At 43.3% G+C, this 21,232-nt stretch overlaps 1 protein-coding gene across 5 annotated transcripts in view; it reads right to left on the reverse strand.

Annotated features, from left to right (window-relative positions):
• elk1 (ETS transcription factor ELK1) overlaps nt 1-20,517 on the reverse strand; it is a 33,827-nt gene extending 13,310 nt beyond the window's left edge. Inside the window, exons 1-10 of one of the 5 annotated variants that reach the window (XM_085145927.1) lie at nt 19,433-20,516; nt 8,429-8,637; nt 8,155-8,340; nt 7,900-8,073; nt 7,515-7,661; nt 6,110-6,532; nt 5,873-6,023; nt 5,577-5,725; nt 2,367-2,450; nt 519-620 (exon numbers count right to left, since the gene is read on the reverse strand). In XM_085145927.1, coding sequence (XP_085002053.1) covers nt 519-620; nt 2,367-2,450; nt 5,577-5,725; nt 5,873-6,023; nt 6,110-6,532; nt 7,515-7,661; nt 7,900-8,073; nt 8,155-8,340; nt 8,429-8,637; nt 19,433-19,457 — 1,650 coding nt within the window. In that variant the 5' untranslated portion in view covers nt 19,458-20,516. Of the gene's footprint in view, nt 1-502; nt 2,451-5,576; nt 5,726-5,872; nt 6,024-6,109; nt 6,533-7,514; nt 7,662-7,899; nt 8,077-8,154; nt 8,341-8,428; nt 8,638-19,432 lie in introns of those variants that run through there. The other 4 variants (XM_085145926.1, XM_085145924.1, XR_014871535.1 and 1 more) reach the window with 4 other exon arrangements.
• Nucleotides 20,518-21,232: the final 715 nt, after the last annotated feature.

Raw genomic sequence — 21,232 nt, forward strand, 5'->3', positions numbered from 1 at the left:
TCTGGTGTAAACGAGCATCCAAGTGTCTAAACTTCCCAACTAACAGCTGCTGATGTATTGAACGTGAACCAGTGTGCATGACGGCGTGCGTGAAGCGGCAAGCAGAACTGCAAACTTGCTGCACAAACGTGTGAATTTTCTGTGAAACTGAAGCTGTGGTTTCATTTACCAAACCTGCATACAGACAAAGACCAAAGCATTATGTGGCTGTAAGCTAAGGTTCAGTGTGAGCTCTGCAAACCTACAGATTATATTTTAAAAGACGAGTATCGTATTGTGAGAACCAGCTCTGAACACTTTTTTCTTTCAGTTTTCACCACAAACTTCACCTGCAGACTGATTCTTTTCTCTTTCACAAAAACAATATTGTCTTTTAGTTCCTGCACATTAAAGGATTTTACTGTGAAGGAGTTTTGGTACTGAAGTGAATTTTGTCGCACTTGTTATCGTCCATTTGTTTGTGGATTTGTGTTTCAGGATGTGGGAACTGCACGCAGTAGGCTCAGTGTATTTATTACCTGGAAGGAAAGTTTAGCTGGCGATCGAGGAGCGATGGGACTGAGCGTGCTCCAGAAGTGGATGGTGGAGGGAAGAGGGCTGGGAGTCAACAGGACCGGAGTCTGGAAGGATAAATGGACAGAAACATCCAAGAGTGTTTAACAGGAACGAACATTTCAAGAAAAAACTATTGACAAATGATTCAACTTCCTGTGTGGACGTCCCAACCAGATTCAGTTCTGTTTACATCAACAAGTCAGAGTATCTAACAGTGAAATCCGTCTTTATTCCTTTCTGTGGAAGGAATGCAGGTAACTTTGGAGGCAGGTTGTTCCTATTGGCCGCTCTACAAATGCAGATGACACATTTAAAGACAGAAAATGTTTAAAAAAAGAAAAAAAAGAAGAAGCTTTGATTCAAGAACTCCTGACACTGCAGAACAAATCAAAAACAGGAAGAATGACTCATCAAAACAAGCTTCAATATCAATGCAGCATTTCAGATGAAGGTTAACTGAACAATGGACTAAACCAGAGCTCAGTCTGATCTCAGCCAGTTAAACTTGAAAGTCTTCATATGTGCATATACTCTAAATTTGTTTTAGAGTGAACATGAAAAAGTTCTTAATGAAAATGTTTGAATTCAATGTACCATCCTTTTAGCTGATGGACAGGCTGAGATATTGGAAGAAAAACAGATCCCAGAGGATTTATAAACACATACAAGACCTTCACATGTAATTAGGGACTGAAGAATATTTTGATTCACTTGTATTGAAAATGACTTTGAGGTCATTAAACGTTTTTCTAAAAACAACAACAACCAAAAAGATGAAAAAATTATCTTTTTATGAATAAAGTTATTTATGATTCAAACATGTTTCCCGAGACTTTGGGTACATTTCTGCTCCCGTGCACTAAAATGCACGATCCATTCTGCACGTTTGGCACCTCTACACTAATTTATTTAGTTTTATTTATACAGCACCAAAATCACCACAACAGTCGCCTCAACGTGCTTTATTTTGTAAGGTAGACCCTACAATAATACATACAGAGAAAAACCCAACAATCATATGACCCCCTATGAGCAGCACTTTGGTGACAGTGGGAAGGAAAAACTCCCTTTTAACAGGAAGAAACCTCCAGCAAAACCAGGCTCAGGGAGGGGCGGGGCCATCTGCTGTGATTGGTTGGGGTGAGAGAAGGAAGACAGGATAAAGACATGCTGTGGAAGAGAGACAGAGATTAATAATAACTTACGATTAAATGCAGAGAGGTGTTAAACACATAGTGAGTGAGAAAGGTGCCTGAAGAAGAAAAACTCAATGCATCATGGGAATCCCCCGGCAGCCTACGTCTATTGCAGCATAACTAAGGGAGGATTCAGGGTCACCTGGTCCAGCCCTAACTATATGCTTTAGCAAAAAGGAAAGTTTGAAGCCTAATCTTGAAAGTAGAGATAGTGTCTGTCTCCTGAATCCAAACTGGAAGCTGATTCCACAGAAGAGGGGCCTGAAAACTGAAGGCTCTGCCTCCCATTCTACTTTTAAATACTCTAGGAACAACAAGTAAGCCTGCAGCGCACGAGCGAAGTGTCTACACTAAACTCTCACAGTCTGCTGTGTGTTACATGATTTGAAATAAAGATAATTTAAACAAACAGCTATAGACAAAACAACAGATAAGTGACGTTCCAGGGAATTCAAGGTCTGTGGTGCTGTAGAGGGAAGTGTTTCGTGTCGACTTGTTGTCAGCAGCAGCGATGCAAAGAGGATAGCTGCTAGAACGACACAATCCTCCAAGTTGCGAACAGACGCCTATATGAATAAAGACACGTGTGCCACACATAGACAGGCGAGTGTTTACCAGAGCGTGGGAGGTGATGACAGTCGGGGTGAGCGTGTTGGTCGCTGATCCAGGTGCCAATAAACTGTTAACTGCTGCATTCACCTGCAGAAGGAACAGGAAGCAACACCACACGTTTACCTCTAAACACAGCACGATCATTCACTTGCACATATACACAATATATATAAATCCCTATAATCCCATATTTTGGAGAAAATAAATAAAAATGTTAAAAGCTCTTTAAAAAAAGATTTTTATTTAATCTTGTGACTGCCGAGGCTCACACGGGGTTAGCGTTCAGGGCGAAAGCGCCTACACGCTGTGAGATTTCAGCAAACCTAACAGTCGATTAGAAGTGTGTCACAGAGCTAACAAACAGACTGCAGAATGATTAAACTTATGAATCATGGACTGTGGAGAAGATTTTTGTTTACGTGTCACATTCATCTTGGTGCGGTCGCGATAAGGACTCGAGGACACAGCACACAAAATATCTTCAGGGTTTTCCTGGATAAAAACATTTTTGGCAACCCCAAAACTTACACAGCTTTACTACAATATTCAAGACTTTAGAGCTCTTTAAAACGATCATCGAGGACTAAACTCTCCACTTAAATTATTTGTTTGTTAAACAACACATTCTGGGCGTAGCAGGCCTGCTTTGTGTGGGCGTGTCCTATCGCTCCCTGACTGGTGCCATCCTTTCCTCCTGCAGAGTCAGCGCACAGCTGACTCCACACAGCAAACGACACTCGAGTCCAAAAGCTGTGAAGAAGAGTCGATGAGTGCCAGTGGGCAGGCTGGCAGTGTCGTTTCCTGCTGTGTGGAAAGGAGTGCATGTTCCGACTGAATCCCTCTGTTTCATACTTTGTTAACAGCTTCGACATCTTTCTGCTGATGTCGCTTTGCTTTTGATAGAAATAACTGCCCAGCTGTCTCCCTATTTAAGATCCTTTTAATAAAACCTAAATCAATAAAAGATATTTAAACCGATTATTTATGCAGAAGTGGAAATATCTGGGTTTTTACAGACTTAAAATGAGCCTCTGTGGGGATGGCCACGGTTCTGCATGACTGGCAATTAATTTTTGTTACTGTCTTAACAGTAGTCTCTGCATAGTCCTGTTGTTTGTTGTCATTTGTAGTCGATCCGCTGTCACTTTAAAAATATATATTACAATGTGTACAATAAAATATATATTGACTTTTACTCTTTGTTTGCAGGATATATGTTATAAATGTGTGGTTACACTTAATCTTGTTGTATTCTGAATAGGGATGGGTATCGTTTAGGTTTTATCTGATACCGGTGCCAAACTGGTACTTTTGAAACGGTGCCGGTGCTTAAAGAATGGAGAACACAAAATTGGTCCAAAAACCTCTCATGTTCAGCTGTTTTTTTGTAAAAAGATAACAATGTTAGCCTTTTCTGCAGCTATGGGGCATATATGGTATCACTCTTGGCTGGAAGCAGCTTAAACAATGGAAAAAACACAAACTTTGTCCAAAAACCTCTCATGTTTAACTGTTTTCCACTTTTCTTTGGTCATTTTAGCCTTTTTGGCCAGGGTGAAGGGAGTATCTGCCATCAAACAAGAAGACAGCTGCATGTAGCTATGATGGTGTTTGCTAGTTCACCTTACATGCATTAATGTAATAACGTGGTTAGCCTACTCACACGAACAACATTAAGCTACTCACGCAGAGAAGAACGGCTGCTGCTGCCATCATTATCCGTCACCACCACACCCGCAGCAGATGTGCTCGGTGTGAGGTCTCGCAGCAAGCTATCAAATACAGCGCATTTCTCAGCTTTTAAAAAAACGCTATGCGTCGCCAGGTGTTTCATCAGATTTGAGGTGTTACCTCCTTTGACAGTATCACAGTATCAGCTTAAAGCACTTGTTGCAGCTGCTGAGTTTGCATCTTTTGCTGTGAAGTACAGCCAGACTTTTGACCGCTTCGCCTTGGGCATTTTTAATCTGTAGCTCTGCTCTAAAAGAACGTACGTACCTGGACCCGCCTACTATCCTCGGAAACGTAAAATGATTGGCTAGAATTCAAAGTGTATCACAGCTCAGGAAAAAAAAAAGCACCGAAATGTGCGCTGTTTTTCTGTCTGGTTACTACCGTTTATATCAGAACCGGTGCCATCATGGCACCGGATACCGGTACCCATCCCTAATTCTGAAGTTGTCTTATAGTCATTTACATTTGCAGTATGTGCTGCTGATGTTTAAAGAAAAGAAAACAAACACATTCAGAGCGGCTAAAAGCTTTAAGAGAAAAAGCTAAAAGCTTTTCGTCCTGGACGTTTTATTTAAGTGCTGTGTGCTCACATCACAGACTCAAAGGATTCTGAAAACTTCAATTTATCTGATAAATATCTAACGTTCAAGTTGTTATCGAGCACACATAGTGATGTTTCTCCATTTCACAACCAAAACCAGCATTTTTCCAGTGTTAAAACACGACTATATGAGAAAATGTCTTTGACACTGAGGGATTCACAGCTAGATGATGAGCCTGGTATCAAAGCAGAGGTGAAAAGGTGACCGTTTGTAACTGTTTTGACCAGTCTTTTATCCCGCCGGTTGCTATGACGTTTGATTTTATGTCATAGAAACCCATAGCAGCCATAGTTGACCCAAAATGACTCTGAAGTTTCCACCAAACTGATCAAAGATCCAGAACACCAACGCTTCCCCATGTTCCTCTGAATCACAGGGATTAAGTTGCTGCAGTTTTGATTAGAAACTATGATAAGTCCCATGATAATGGTGCTACTGGTTGGTTAGAAAAAAAAAATGTGCTAAACAAAAATGAGATTCTGGATTTTAGATTGTAACAACTGTGATTTGGACAAAATTAAAGTGCTTAAATGTGTTTTTCAGCCCTGAAATTGGGATTTTCTGTCATTGAGTTATGAAGTTATAACAAAGTGCAAAGTTTTAACTGAGGAGACTGAAACTAGAGGAAAAAAATCAAAATATTCAGGTAAAGTTTGCATGCCTTCATAAAAAACAAAACAAAAAAACCCGAAACTTCTTCCAAAGAAAAACTGGGAGTTCCGGTTTTGCCGTTTACGGCCCCAAACTCGGGAAACACTGACCTCAGACTTTGTCTTCCTGACTTTCTGTTTTAAATATAATTTTTTTTTTATGTTTGTGAAGCACATCTGAACTTTTACGTGTGATATTTAGTAAAGTGACCAGCAGTGTTGCAGACCTTATCGAGGGAGAGGCCGGGGGGCAGGGAGGGAGAGGAGGGCAGCTCCAGGCCTCGTGGCTTCTTTTGTTTCGGAGGAACGGCGTCCGAGGATGAAGCTGCTGGAGAGGTCACCGGCGAGGACGTCGTCACCAGGGGGATGACTGGATCTGAAGGAAACAAATCGCAGGAATGAAATCTAATGAATTATGGGAATAGACATAAAAAGAGGAGGCGGTCTCGGTGGGCTCCACCCAGAGAGGGAAGAAAAACCCGTTCCTCAATCAGGGAGATCATCTAACATGCTTTCCTGTCACCTGTTAGCGTGTCCTGGCCCTCACCCTCTGTCCTCCCCTCCTCTGCTGGCTGCTGAACTCCAACCCCGGCATCAATGCAGGGCGGGGGCGGGCTTTCCACAATGGTGGGGGGAGGCTCTGGCTCTCCTGAGTCACAGATCAGCTGAGGAACCTGGATGGAAGCGCACAGGGCACCACCTTAGCACCATGTTTCTGTTACACTTTTATTAAAAACCCAGAATTTCCTCCTCCTCTTACCTCCTCCACCTGTTTCCCATCCAGTGTCACCATCTCCAGCAGCTCCTGCTCTGACGGCAGATTCTCCTCCTTGATGACGATGGGTGGAGGACGGGCGGTGGGAGGAAGAGCGACAGAGGGAGCAGGAGCAGCAGTCGTCATCGACACCTGTTGCTGCTGCTGATTGGGAGGTGGGTTGATAATAACGAACACAGGGGCGGGGTGAGACTGATGGGGAGCAGCATGCGGGTGGTGAGAGGGGAAGTTGGTGGGGTTGGTAAGGCCCCCGCAATCCTCCTGCTGTGGGCCCTGTGTGCCCATTGAGACATGAGGAGGGGGGACGGGGCTCACCGTGCCCCCTCCGAGAGTGATGAGGGCGGACGGGTCCCCCATGTTGGTGAGATAAATCTGGGGAGGGTCGCTCAGCGGAGCAGCAGGAGGATTCTGGGAATGTAAACCAGAGGCCAGAACATTAATAAACGGGATGTTATTTTCCATCATATTTATAACGTTCCAGTGGTGGATGTTCATACGTACAAGTAACCCCTGTGAGTCAAAAAGGCTTCACACTGACCTCAATGCTTCATTTAAAGTAGTTTTTTCTACTCTTGGATCTGTACGATGTCACTGAGAGCAGAGATATCTCATAATTTCATCTAATGCTGAGCACTCTGTGTGATTTTTGGCTCATTTTGAGCCAATTTTTCAGTCATTCAACCGTTTTGGTGATCGGCCCGAATTTCGCCTTCATCGTGTATCGTGCCTCGTGTAGTATACGTGAGGTAACGTGAAGCGATAAACACCTCACGACCAGCTCCCAATCATCAATCGTTTGGTCGTAAGAAAATCAAACCTGTTTGAAATCCTGTCGGCCGTCGTGAGGGCGTCACCGCAGCCTCTCACACTGCGCACGCGCAAACACAGAAATGACAGTGAAAAGACGGAGCAGCACGGCAGTGCAGCGTGTGATCTGGACACAAGCGATGGAGGCACAACTTGTAGGACTTTGGCGAGCTCATCTGAGCCTTTTCGATGTGGCCTCACAAAATGATCACGACCACAACAACCGTGAAAATAGTTGGATTTACATCGCTGCTCGATCACAGCTGCCAATCACGTTTCTCATTAGAAATTTAGCAAAGTTGATGGTGGTGTGTGTCTGTGTGAGTGAAAGACAGAGAGAGCGACAGATTTTCTGTTATAACCTTCATGTTATGGACGCACAGCGTGAGCACTCAGGTTGCATCAGAGCATCGGGCCGTGCAGTGTGAGACCCTGCGTCGTGACCTACGAACTTCTAACCCCTGCGAGTCAATCGTGCAGTTTGAGCAGAAGCTGGATAACGCGAGTGAAAAAAATCGCAGTGTTTGTCCAGCTTTAGGTGTTCTCGGACAAGTAACCGTACCAGGCGTGACTTTTTACTGACCTGTGATTGGCCATTGGAGTTGGCTGGTATCTGTGGGCTGAGGGCCGGGGTCGCACAGGGAGACGTCTGAGTGACGATCACCTGGAGAACAGAGTCCGCGGCGCTCCCCATGGACGGAGAGGATTTAGACTCGGGTAACACACACACCTGAGGAGGACACGCCAAAAAAGGCCTGAGTTAGAGCAGCTGATTGCCACAAATAGTGCATGTGCACATGCGTGTGTTCGTCATATGGCACAGACATAGACATGGCATGGCAGCGCAAGGGTCAGGAAGAAAAAGTGTATTAGAGATCCATTTGAAAAATAGCGCTGAATTATTATTGTTATTATTATTATGATGAAGTGCACAGAGGGGTCAGGGGGTAACATTTAACTCTTTTTACCTCTCTCGGTGTGCGATCAACCTTGGGGACAGGCTCTTGTTGCAGGAGGAGCTCTGATTTGATTGGCCGTGGATTGGGTGAGGCCTGCAGGGATTGGATGGTGAAGGTGGAGTAGAGGCCGGACTTCATGTAGTCGTTTCTGGAGCTCTTCTGGGAGCTGCTGGGTGACGAGCGCTGCTGATCCACACAGACAGACAAAACAATCAGACAATTATTTATAACACCCTGCAGGAAACAAAGGAAGTGTGGACGTACCTGGGGCAAGCCCTTTGTCGGACAAGTTGGTGCCACGCCCCCAAGGCTTTTTGATTGGTTGTTTGAGTCGCTGATGTCCCTCCTCTGGCCCTCCTCTATACTGCGTATCCCATCGGGGAGGGAGGGGTCAGGCTGACTTACAAACTTATAGACAAACTTCTGGCCGCTCACCTTCTTTATGATATTCTGAAAGAGGGGGAAAAAATGGTGAGCCTGCCGACCTGTTAGCGTAGTACTCGTTTTGCTGCAGTAACAGTAGTATTATCAGCAGTACCTTGTCGTAGTAGTATCTCAGTGCCCGGCTCAGTTTGTCGTAGTTCATGTTGTGCTTGTTCTTGCGGAGCCCCCACAGGCGGGCCACCTCCTCGGCGTCCAGCAGCTTGAACTCGCCGTCCTCACTTGTCCAGGAGATCAGGTGACGCTGCCGCTGGTCCTCCAACAGATGAAGCAGGAACTGCCACAGCGTGATGGACGGGTCCATCGCTGAGGACACGGACAGACAGTTGAGGATTGTTTCAAAAATAAAGAACATGCTTATTATAGTCATTTATGGGCAGCTGAATAACCACTTAAATCCAGCTATTAGTTCTACTTTTGAAGAAAGAGTTCTTTTACAGGCTGGCAGAAATAAATATGTAAGATTTCAAAATATTCCAAAAACACTTCAGCAGCTGTATTTGAAGGAGACATGTGAGGGAAAACTTTGCTTTACATCTACTCTCCCGGGCATTCCCAGGCGCGCCACACGCAAGCCTACAAAAACAAACAAACAAAAAAATAAAAATAATAAAAAAGACGAGGAGCACAAGTGTCACCGTCTGCACGGCTGCTACGCAGTCTGCTGCCCCCCGAACACCTTGTTGGCTCCGTCTGCATCCCGAGTGGAGGATGCAACCCAGAAGGAAACGGCGATCAATCCTGGGAGATGTGCTTTACATTCAAAACCATCCGCTACACTGGCTTCAACTCGCTTACAGATTAGCCAGCATATCACACCGCTCCTTTCTGCGCCCAATTTTTCATCTGTCAATTTTTGAAGAAGAATCATGTTTATTAAAACAATTACTTAAGACTGACTAAAATAATGGAGACTATGGTTTCCAGTCAGAAATCCAGCGTAAAACTGCTGCAGGAAACCAAAGAGGTCATCAGAGTAATGAATGACAGGTGACAGCACAAACATCAGTTTACGGTATAAAATCACAACAGAAAAATAATCTGCCACAGTTTTACGAGGAAATAATAAGTCATTTTAAAGCTGAAACTTGCTTAAAGCCTCAGAGTGTAATACTTTCTGGCTGTCAGACACGATCACACAGTCAGGGGATTTACGAGAATGAGTACTCTCCAGCAGAAGCCAGAGAGAGAGACTCCTCTGAGAAGGTCAACATTAAACAGATTACACAGAGATGCCTGTCAGCCACGGAAATGAACCTCATTACCATTGGCTGACCTGGTACACAACTAACCTATCGAACACCTTGGAAACCATCGCCATGGTGAGACCTTTCATCAATGGTAACCAAGGGCGAGGAGAGAAAAACAGAAATGAGGAGGGTTCACTGCTGACATCAGCTCACCTCTGCTGCTGCTGCCCTGCTCACAGGCACTCAGCACAGCCACTGTGGCGTCAGCATGAATCTGACACATGGAGGACCAGTGATACTCGTGGGAGGATGTGAGGCCCTTATTAATGTTAATGATAACGCTGAAGATTATTATTGGTTTTTAGCAGTATTTATAGTTTGTTTACAGTTATTTGTTGTTGGCAGCAATAAAAAGCTGACCCAGGGCTCGCAAAATCGCTAGCCCAATGTCCCGGGGCTAGCGATTTTTCCAGTCGGGCTACCAAAATCTAACTCAGCCCTGCCCGTCGGGCTATTGTAGGAAGGAAAATATATGTCTATGCTTTTGCATTCTTTCACCAATGTAGCTGAGTAATTATGTCATTGGCATCGATGAGCCACTGTCAATATGTGCACACAACAAGAACTCCTGAAAAAGCTGTTTAGAACAGCGTGCTATATTGCAAAGAGTGAACTACCATTGGCAGAATTTAGCAGTCTTTGCAAACTTCAAAAAGCAAATGGCCTCGATCTTGGTTCCACTCACCTCTTACTCGTGACTTGATCTGACACAGACTGATTCATGTTCTACACAGTTCTTACAAGTTCATAGAAATTTCTGTTCAATTTGAACCAAGTATTTGAGTTGATGATTGTAATTTTTATACAGTTGTTGTGATTTGTATTTTAACAATTTTTTTGATTAATTTTTGTTTCCGTTACAATATTATACTTTCGGGCTACTTAAATTTATTTTGGGCTACCAAAAACTGAAGAATGCCTGCCTGAAGGGCTACCAGAGATTTTGATATTTTGCGAGCCTTGTGACCTCTATAGTGGGATGGTCACCGCTGTGAGAGAGGGATGTGATGTGGTCAGAGTGCGATAATATACACGTCCACATTTTGAAAGCAGGCGCAGTAGCTCATCTGGCCATCTTGATTCACAGGTTATTACGTGAAGTGACAAATGTGACCTTGACCTTCAGCACAATCACAGAATTCACAGAATCACCAATCAGCACACAGCGTGACCTGACCCTGGACGGGATAACCCACCCAAGTATATTAAATATCTTAAATTTTTTTTCTTGGATGTGTATTTTTTTATGCATCCAAGGGGACGCCACCATCCATGTTCAGCTTATCACTAGCCAATCCCCTCGCTCTTATTTTGAAAGTCCAGTTACTGCTAACTAGCTCTGACTCCTCTAGACTGGGCTCCGTCTTCCCGAGCTTGCTGCGGTGCGACACTGTGGAGCTGCACTCCAGTCCCAGAGTAAAGACTCTGCATTGCTGTCTAATTTATTCTATACTGAACTATTAAAATACTTAAAGAGCAGAACCTTTAAATGAATATTTATCTAAATAAATAATTCAAGCAAATGTACATGAAACTTATTTCACCGTGCAAGTTAAAGACACTGCGATCCAACTTTTCCCAGTACTGAGCCAACACCCATGATAAAATGAATGATCTGTATCAATTACTATGAGGAGGCGGCTGGGATTCATTCTTTACACACACGGAAACATGTGGCTCCACTTAAACACAGATTTCCTAACTTTGTACAAGAAAATGTGACAAACAAATGCATGAAAACTGAAAAGCATCCAAATGATCCTATGCTGTAAGCTTCTTCCACACTATGTGAGCCCTCCCTCCCAGCAACCCACAAACCACTGCTGGCATGCGACATAGCAAACAAAGAAGAACTGGATAAACCAGATAATCGAGTTTAGGGGCGAACATCAGATCGAAATCAAACACCGTTCCAGACTGTTACTGTTCGCTAGTGCAAGTGCACATAATTAGGCAGAGTCAAACTCAATAAATCAGAACAAAAAGAAGAAGAACTGCAGAGACGTCAACAGAAACAAGTTTTAACTAGCAGAGCAGAACGGTTTACTTTTTCTTTCAGAGGTTAAAAAAGGAAAAGCCTTTGCTCTTCAAACAACGCTATAGCTGCAGACAAAAGGGAAATAAAAGCACTACCTGGGTAAATACACTTTATTATCTTCCACCACTGCTGCTCAGTAATGATAGAGCAGAGGCTTCAGCAGAATTCTTGGTGTGCTTTTTACCTTGTGCAGGAACAGCAGAGCAAAACCGTGAACCTGATCTCTGCAGGAACATTCACACAAACACATGACGACGATTACGCCAGATACAAGGGCGCTGCGTGAATTAATGAATGCAGCAGCTAATCTCTGCACGCAGGCTTCAGCGTGGCACAGAGACGAGTCAGACTGGCCTCACACTGTGAGCTGACCATAACAACCACTGCCGCAGACGGTGGGAATCCCATTAGAAATTCTGGTTTCTGAAAAAGAAACTGCATCTGATGAGTTAAAGAATAACAGCCGGAGCCGAGCGACTCGTGCACCTCACTGCTGACAGTGCAGCGCATTTATTTAACCTTTATGAAAGCTTCTTCCTCCCCCCAGCTGCCTGATCTTCTGTTCCATCAATCACTGTAAATAAATAATGTGAATGCTGTTCATGGCACCTAAAGTCTCTGAGACACTGTTCTCAGGTATAAGGAAAGTAACCCTATGCATCTTGACCATGTTTGGCTCCAAACACAAAAGCCAAGCAGTTATCTCCACATTGAACATGATCAAAACTAAACATCATCCCAGGCTCAACACTGAGCACCTCCACATGTGTTTGAGATCGGCCCTGACTCCATTCAAGCTCCGGTTTAAAATCCTGGAAGGATACGCCGGAAAGCTGGAGCTCAATTCTCTCACTGAGCAAAAATGTGGGGAAGTTGGTTAAAAGAGAAGAAGAAACGGATCCCCTAAAACTGTCACAACTGTTGAGGTGTGTTTATCATCTGTAGAATAGGATGAAGATGTTCAGCATGGATGTGAAACAGAAAAGGGGAATTTCAAGCGTTTCCTTCCTTTATTTAATTTTTCTTAAGTTAAGCACTTCATCTTAACATGCATCACATTTTATCTGATATTTTGAAGTGGAGCCCTGCTTTAAATCATAACATTATACACACCAGCAGTCATATATATTAGTTCTGTGATCAACACAGTTAAAGCTTTTGTTTGTACTGATCACACTAAATAATTACACATTATGATCATCCGGAGCTTCGCTTCAAGAAATTTTCTCTGAATAGACTTCTTTAAATTTCAGTCAATACTCCTGCAATATACCCTCCAGAGTGGTCACTTCACTCACTGCCGCGCCGTCATCACACAGATGCAGTCAGTTATAACCGCCATAAAGGCACAAGAAGTCGCTGCTGTATTCTCTTGAACGATAGAGAATATTGTGTCAAATGAGCTCATGAGGAGAAGAAGTCAAAACTAGAAACCAAGTCTACGTTCACACTGCAGGCGAAAGCGCATCAAATCTGACTTTTTTGACCCTATGCGACCCATATCTGATCATGGTCTGACAGTGTGAACGGCACAAATCTGATATTTTCAAATCCGATCTGGGTCACTTTCGTATGTGGTACTGAATCCGATACATATCTGATGTTTTAGAAAGCGACTGCTGTTTGATGGTCATGTCGCATTAAATCCGTCTTTTACGTCACCGACACAAGACAGACACCAAGTATCAGCGCCGGAGAAGACATCGCGAACGCTTCCTGGCCATCCGGTGAAACTGTTGGGAAGACAACGTTGGAGAAACGTGAACATTTTATTTGTACTGTATAATCTGCAGATTCTGACAGAAATCTGCAGATTCTGACAGAAATCTGCAGATTCTGACAGAAATCTGCAACTATCCTTTGAAGCAGCGCTCCTCTAAAACAGCAATAAGGATCATTATTAGGCCAAATGTAAATAAAATAACTTTATAACTTAAAGCAAAATTGGGAAACGTAAAGTCCGAAACAAGTCTTTATATGAAGGCCATCAGTCACACAATGCTGTTTGGTCTGGGTCTAAACAGAGCGCGTTGTGTGTGACGTCTTCTTTTGCGCATGCGGCCGCTTTGAGGGTTCACACTAGAGCGTGTTTGCTGTCACATTTTATTTGTAGTGTGAAGAAGCAGACAAAAAAAATCAGATTTGATCAAAAAATCGGACTTGAGCATTAAGACCTGCAGAGAGAACGTAGCCTAAGACTCAAACTCAAGCTCTCAAACCGATTACAACATCTCACTCTGTGTATTTGCACGACTCTGAGCTTCTGTGTAGGATTTTTGCGACAGCTGCAGATCAAAAATGAAGAGGTGACTGACTGACCAACGAGCTACAAAGATTGTCTCTCACAACAAGGATGTGATGTGAAAATCGTCATGTGACACCTGAGACACAAAGGGCGCAGTGAGCATAAAAATGACTTAAGGACGCAGACACAAGCTGCTCCTGAAAGGTGGATTTAAATTCAGCAGATTCAGACCAGTGACTGTATAAAAGACACTGATTCAGACTGATTGGCATAGAAACACAGAGGCAGGTGTGTATCACAGTGTGTGTGTGTGTGTGTGTGTCCTTATGTGCAAACATTGCTATGTGGGGACATGTTTACCTATGACACAAATGTCACAGGTAAACACCCCTATGACATTTGTGTCATAGGGGTGTTTACAAACTGCCACCAATCAGAAACTGCCTGCTTTTGACGATCTTCAGCTCCAGTTCTGCTCTTTTTTTGTTTTGAAAAAGGAATTTTCAGCAGTTTAGCTACTTTTTTGTTTTTATTTAGTGCATTTTCAGTTTTTGGTACCCTTGCTTTTTATACTTAAGCTGGCTGATATTTTAGTAATCTTATTCTACTACAGCCAAGATACTTGAGCAACTGAAAAACGAAATGCCAGAGTCAACATCAGTTGCAGCTGTAGTTTTATAATGAACACGTTCACAAGTTCAGAAAATAAACGATTACACATCTAGATGCCAGAGTGTTCACCGGTATGACAGCTTTGCTCTGTCTTAATCCATATTCTGAATACGCAGACTTTTCTGAAGCTCCCACAGAACAAACGCTGAGCGGAAAACAGAAAAACCCAAACACAGACTGCCTCGAACCACTGGTTTGTTCCCAGAAACCACGTCCTGTTGCACTGTGGTTTCTCTGCTTCCTGACATCAGTTTGTCAGTCAGATCTCAACATACTGTTCTGGTTACAGGGGAAAGTGTCTGGTTTTACTAGAGGAAACTAGTTTTCAATCAAACTTTGTCTTTAGTTTGTGCAGCTTAAAAATATAAAAGATTAATTTGTCAATGATTTATAATATAAAAGGAAATTAAACAATATTTTGTTACCTTTTGGTTGGATAAAAGGCCTGATTGATTAATGGATTTAAAATTGAAATCACGATTTAAAACAATGCCAGTTTAAGATACATTACCGACACCTCTTTTTCTAACACTGTCGGCTTTTCTGAAAATCGTTTTGTGGCTAATTCCTCAATGCCAATTAAACAGGAATCCATTCTGACAGAGTAGCTCTGCATGACTCACAGTTCAAAACAACCTTCATAAATCTTATACTGAGCCGCGGTGCAGCTCCTCAGTTCTTCCCCTGACGGAAACAGGTCATTTTCGGTCGTCTCTCTATGTCGAGATTCAGAGATGCCCCTGAAGTGCTTGTGGTTCGACAACCGATGAGCCACAGCCGACAGACAGGCTGCTTTTAGGGATATTTGGACTGTGTCTGTAGCCCAGTTACTCAAATACTACATCACTGCTATTGATCTCTGTGTGGGTGAACAGTTGGCCACTTTCAGAGTTTTCACATCTCTTCTAAACCAGCCAAGTATGGCATAAAGTATGGAAACTGTGATGCCAAAAAAACAAAACAAGATAATAGAAACATGATTTAGTTTCATTAGAACATCTCATCTGTCATAGATAAAGGAAACAGTATATATTCCTGTATGAAATGCAGTGGGGTAATAAATGACACCCACTTGGTCATTTTAGTCGCCTGATGATTAAGGCCATCTTAATCTTTAGACCTAAGAGTAGAAATAAACTCTCTGAAACTGGGTGTTTGGGCAGTCTGAAGCTCTTTTGGTGCACATATATGTCCTCGTATATACGCTGCCTTCATTATGCCGAAACTTTGACTGTGTTTAATATAATACAGCATTAATGCACTTCAATACGAGCTTTGACACGATTCTATTTAAGAGGAAATGAAAAGAGTATCAGATAGCTGCTTCAAGAGCAGCAGGAAGGGGAGGAGTCAGAATCTAACCTGCCAAGCAGGCAGGTTAGATTCGCAGACGCTCTGAACCTGGCAAGTGACTCACCGTTTAAAATCAGGTCTTTTCTTGAACAGATAACCCAAAGTTTCTCTTATTTCAGAGTCAACAAAGTCAAGAGGTGTCTGGAACATGGCAGTGAACATGTACTTTCCTCCAAAAACACAGACTTACACAGCAGATAAAGAACTGAAGACGAACATCCTGAAAGCTCAGAAGATACAAATCACCACTTCAGGTCAAAACTTTCAGAATAAAGTCAAAGCAAAAACAGGATGTTTGTGAGAGGGACCTTCAGCCTCGAAATGACGTGGAATCCAACCACACGATGGTCCCGATAGCACAGCTGACAGCGCTGTGACTCCTCATCAGCACACATCGCATCACAAACATGTCACATCTCACAGCATCGCTCAACACACATCAGAATGAGTCAGTGTTGCCATGGCAGCAGGTGATATTACTTCACAGACCTGACACTGTCTCCATGATAACAGTAGGCATCATGTCTGTGATAGGGCTGTGTTAATGACAGTTTTTACAGTCAAATTCAAGCAGACGCCACACTTCATCAACCACACAGGCCCAGAGCGCTCGGATCTTTACTGCAGTCTGTGCCCTAAACCTGCATTCGCTCTATTGGCCAGCAGGGGGCAAAACCTATGTTTGCAACACCCCTCGAAACAAAACGAAACCTTACTTTTAACTAGAGATGGACTGATCCGATATTACGTATCGGTATCGGTCCGATACTGATCTAAATTACTGGATCGGATATCGGAGAGAAATGAAAAATGTAATCCGATCCATCAAACATCACAAAAGCACCTCACAAAACTTGCAACATGGCGTAACTCAGCTCATAACCTTAGCACATAGGAGCAGTATGTGTCACGTGATAGAGCGGCTGTGGCGTGCGAGACCTGTCAGCGGTCTGGTTGAGTATTTGTAGCCTCACTACCAAACCGGCATTTCATCTCCGAGAAAGTTTTCCCAGAGAGAAGTAAAGCAAGTGTGTAAGTTCATCTCTGAATGTTTGTAAAGCATTCCCACGTTAAGCTTAACAACCGATATATGGAGCGACTGCCTCTTCTCTCTCCTTCTCTTGTTGCTACTTCAGTCATGAAACTGATTAATGATCAGCTGATCGGCTTTTCTGTCGCGACTTCCATCTCTCTTGTTTGTTTTTGGTCTGCTTTGCACCAGAAAGAGGAAACCAGCGGCTGAACAACGGCAGCAGGTTTAAGCTTGATAAGCTGTTGTTAGAATTTATTTAATATTACTTTCTACACCAGGTTCCTTTTCTACGTAGCTGACGGCTGGTAACTGTGCAGGGGCGGGTCTAGCAAAGTTTTGCCAGGGGGCCAGATAGGGTATTAACAGGGAAAAGGGGGCACAAAGACATAGGCAGGGCGTAGGTGTTGATAGCCCGGATCTTGTTCTTACCATTCAGCTGACTCCTCAGGACTTGCCTGACCCTCTGCAGGTACTTGGTGGTTGCAGCTTTCCTAGTTGCCTCTTCATGGTTCCCATTCGCCTGCAGGATCCCCAGGTATTTGTAACTGTCCTCTATGTCTGCAATGTTGCCTTCTGGTAGTTCAATCCCCTCAGTTCTGACTACCTTCCCTCTCTTTGTTACCATCCGACTACACTTCTCCAATCCGAATAACATTCCGATGTCATTGCTGTATATCCTGGTGGTGTGGATCAGCGAATCGATGCCTCGTTCTCTCTTGGCATACAGCTTGATGTCATCCATGTACAGGAGGTGGCTGACAACTGCTCCATTCCGTAGTCGGTATCCGTAGCCAGTCTTGTTAATGATCTCACTGAGGGGGTTCAGGCCTATGCAGAACAGCAGTAGGGACAGAGCATCTCCTTGGTAGATCACGCACTTGATGGTGACTTGTGCTATGGGCCGGTTTGAGTGTTCACACTAGAGCACGTTTGCTGTCGCATTTTATTTATAGTGTGAACAAACAGAAAAAAAAAAATCGGATTTGATCAAAGAAAAATCGGAATTGAGCATTAAGACCTGCAGTGTGAACGTAGCCAAGGCTATACACGGTTTATTAATTTAATGCTGATGACAGATAGCTATGCTGTATCACACACTCACAGCCAGAAAGTTGGCATCGGATTGGAAAAATGGGTCAGATCAGACAGATGGGCCACAGCTATGTGTCAGGGCTTTTGCTCTGACTAGTGGTGAATGAAGTTGTGTCATTTTTGAACGAATAGATACTGCCGTTGTACATTATAAAACAAAAATCATTCATTTAGCCAACAGGTATTTCTGGTGCCAACTAACAAAAGCAGAACACATGGAAGCAATCGACAACCTCAATTGCAACCCAAAACCAATCAGTATCATCACAACGTTGTTCCATTTTGCACAGTACTGTAAAACTGTAGTGCATACTGTAGTATTTTTGCTCGACCACATTGCCAAGAACTTGCATTATATCTCCCCATAGTGTGCAGCGTGTCCTTGAAAAATCGAATTAACTGGACAAGTTAAGGACAAAAGAAAAACTCGCAGATCTAAGAAACTGTTTACATCAGACGGACAGCATCTGAAAGTCACGTCCTTAAAACAAATCCAGCAAAGACCTGACACAGGACCTGAGAGATGCATCTGACACTTCACTGAAGTTTCAGCAATGATCTCAGTGGAAGGCTGGCAGTCAAGAAACCAGTCAAAGGGAAGGGAAAAGGAAAGGTTGAGGTATTAAAATTACACAAGAACTCAAGTGAAAATCACTGACAAAAGGTCTAATTGAGCAGTTAATCCAAATTTGACATCTCTGAGTCAAATCATCATCAGTATGTATGAAGGAGGTCAGGAGAGAGCTACAACAGTAAGTGTCTACAGCCACCTGTAAAACACTGTGGAGGCTCTGTCATGGTTTGGAACTGTATTTCAACCAGTGGTGTTGATCTTTTCAAAAATGATGGAATTAAAACTGCAGAGATGTACAAACAGATTTTGATTCACTATGCAATATCATCTCAGAAGTTACTGATTGACAATGTTTTTTTAGCACAAAAATGATCCAAAATACACTGCCAATTGAATGGAACAAAAAGCAGCTAAATGTTGGCTTTCGCGCATGCATGCTGTATTTCCATTTATGTTCATATGAATCGATAAAATAAAGCAGAAACAGTCATTTTTATAGCCCCTGTATTAATCTCTAGTAGTGTGCTCAGCTCCAAATCATAAACAGGTATTAGTGCTGTAGCAACAGTAAACATATAAACACACACCACCTGCAGTGACTCTCTGCCCCCCTACTGTGAATAGTTAAAGAGCATTTAGTGTGGATTTTCTCTCTCAGGCTGCAAGTTTGTACACGCCTGCAGCAGCATGAAAACAATTCAGGTCCAACCCTGCAGGCCACAGCAGCTTCCACACACCTGTTGCAAAGCTGCTGCTTCTTCCCTCCAAAGTGCACAGAAACACACGCAGGACTGCGGTACACGCACGCACGCACGCAACTGTATCCTGCAGCAGTATTTCTCACCGTTAATCAGTGGGTTGGACTCCATCTTCAGCAAAACGCTCCTTCTCGTTGCTGTGTTCTATCTCCCAGATGCTTCACACCACCTCCATGCTGCTGTCCTGCTGTCAGTCTGTCTGTGTTTGTTTGTGCGTCTGTCAGTCTGTTAGTGTGTGTGTGTGTGTATGTATGCGCTGGAGGGGGGTTTACAGCTGTCAGAGCCAGGCTGAGGAGGCTGAAGAGGAGGCGACGTTCAGCAGCTTCTCTCCCGGCCTGCTGGCGTTATGTAACCGCTCCGAGCTGCCGCTGCCAGGCTCCCCTACCTCCATGATAACCACACTAACGGAAAGCAGAAGTTATCACAAAAACCGATATGAAAAAACAGAAAAAAGTCCCTCTTATGTGTCAAAAACAATCTTCATCCGCTGATACCTCAGTGATTAATTAACATCCACTGTGTTAGTTAGCGTCCAATAGATTTTCACTGGTTAACAACGCAAATTAGATCCATTCTGCGGATGTGCATGGGGCAAACTGAGGCGATTTTCCTCCCGCTCACGTCCCTCTGCCAGAGCCTGGATGTGTTCAACAGCTAACTGGCTATAAGTCCGCTGCCAGGCTAAAGCTTTTTAGGAAAAAAAAAAAACTATGAAAATAATAGACGTTTGTGTATATTTATCTCATCTGTGGAGTCCGTGGATGTCGTTTAACCACTCCGGTGATGCTACTTCCGGTGTTGTACTCCACAAAGTTTACACAAGTTCAAGGTTTCTCCGGGCTGCAGCGCTTAGCTTAGCTTAGCCAGGCTTAGCCTAGCCTAGCCTGCTGCTATGACAGCCCCCCGCCTTCCTGCGCTTCTGCTGGTGCGTCAGCCCCCCCAGACAGCCCCTCCGACTGCGGGACAGATCTAAAAGGAGTACACCAAGAACGGTCCACAGGCCTCCGGCAGGGAGAAAAAGTAGTTTGTACCATCTGCCCCAGGCTGTTAGTTGTCTGTGTCCGAGGATATCGTATTTACTGCGTGTTTTCCCAGTTTCTTCCTGTTTGGAACCACACGCCTCCTCAACGCTTCCATTCTCGTCATATTAGCCTCAACGCAAACGGCCTCACTTCCGGTGTACCTTCAAATTAAAACTCAAATGGCTCAAGCGCCCCACGCTCTCTCTGTATGAAATGATCGTTTTTCATTCTTATTGCTACCATAGATCTTTTTAAACAAGCCTTGTAACTTTGATATTTTTAGATTACTTAAAATCGATTATTTGCCTAAACTCCGTTAGGAATGGAAGCTTGTTTCCAGCACTTTTTAATTTAAATGTAACTTTTTACCATTATTACTTTTTAAATACCTAGTAAGGTATTCACCTTTTGCAGAGCTTGACAAATATAAAGATTTTTGATCATTTAACTGGTTAAAGAACAGTTACAGTGACTTGTTTTAATATTTTTGCACTTTGTAATGCTGTAATTGTTGGTGGGGGCTTCTCTGCCTGAGAGAGTGTCATTAGAGACACTTCCTCATAGGAAAAAAAGAGTAAAAAACAAACAAACAAAAGACAGTGTGGGTAAAAGAGTGTTTAGAGGAGTCTCAAGTCTTCGCTAAAGACAAACTTTTCATATTTGACTGATGAGTGCACACGTGTAATTTTCATGTCTCATTGACCACTGACATTAAGGTTAATTAACCATTAAAACGAGGTTTCTGGGTGCAGACTTGCTTCTCAAAGTTCAGCATCAGCTCGTTGTCTGGGTTTTAGCAAAATGATTTTATATTTTGGGTTTTTTTGCCCTGTTTTTAACCTCGAATCAGTGACCGAATCAGCC

This window comes from Neolamprologus multifasciatus, chromosome 20, assembly GCF_963576455.1.
Source record: "Neolamprologus multifasciatus chromosome 20, fNeoMul1.2, whole genome shotgun sequence".
Lineage (NCBI taxonomy): Eukaryota > Metazoa > Chordata > Actinopteri > Cichliformes > Cichlidae > Neolamprologus > Neolamprologus multifasciatus.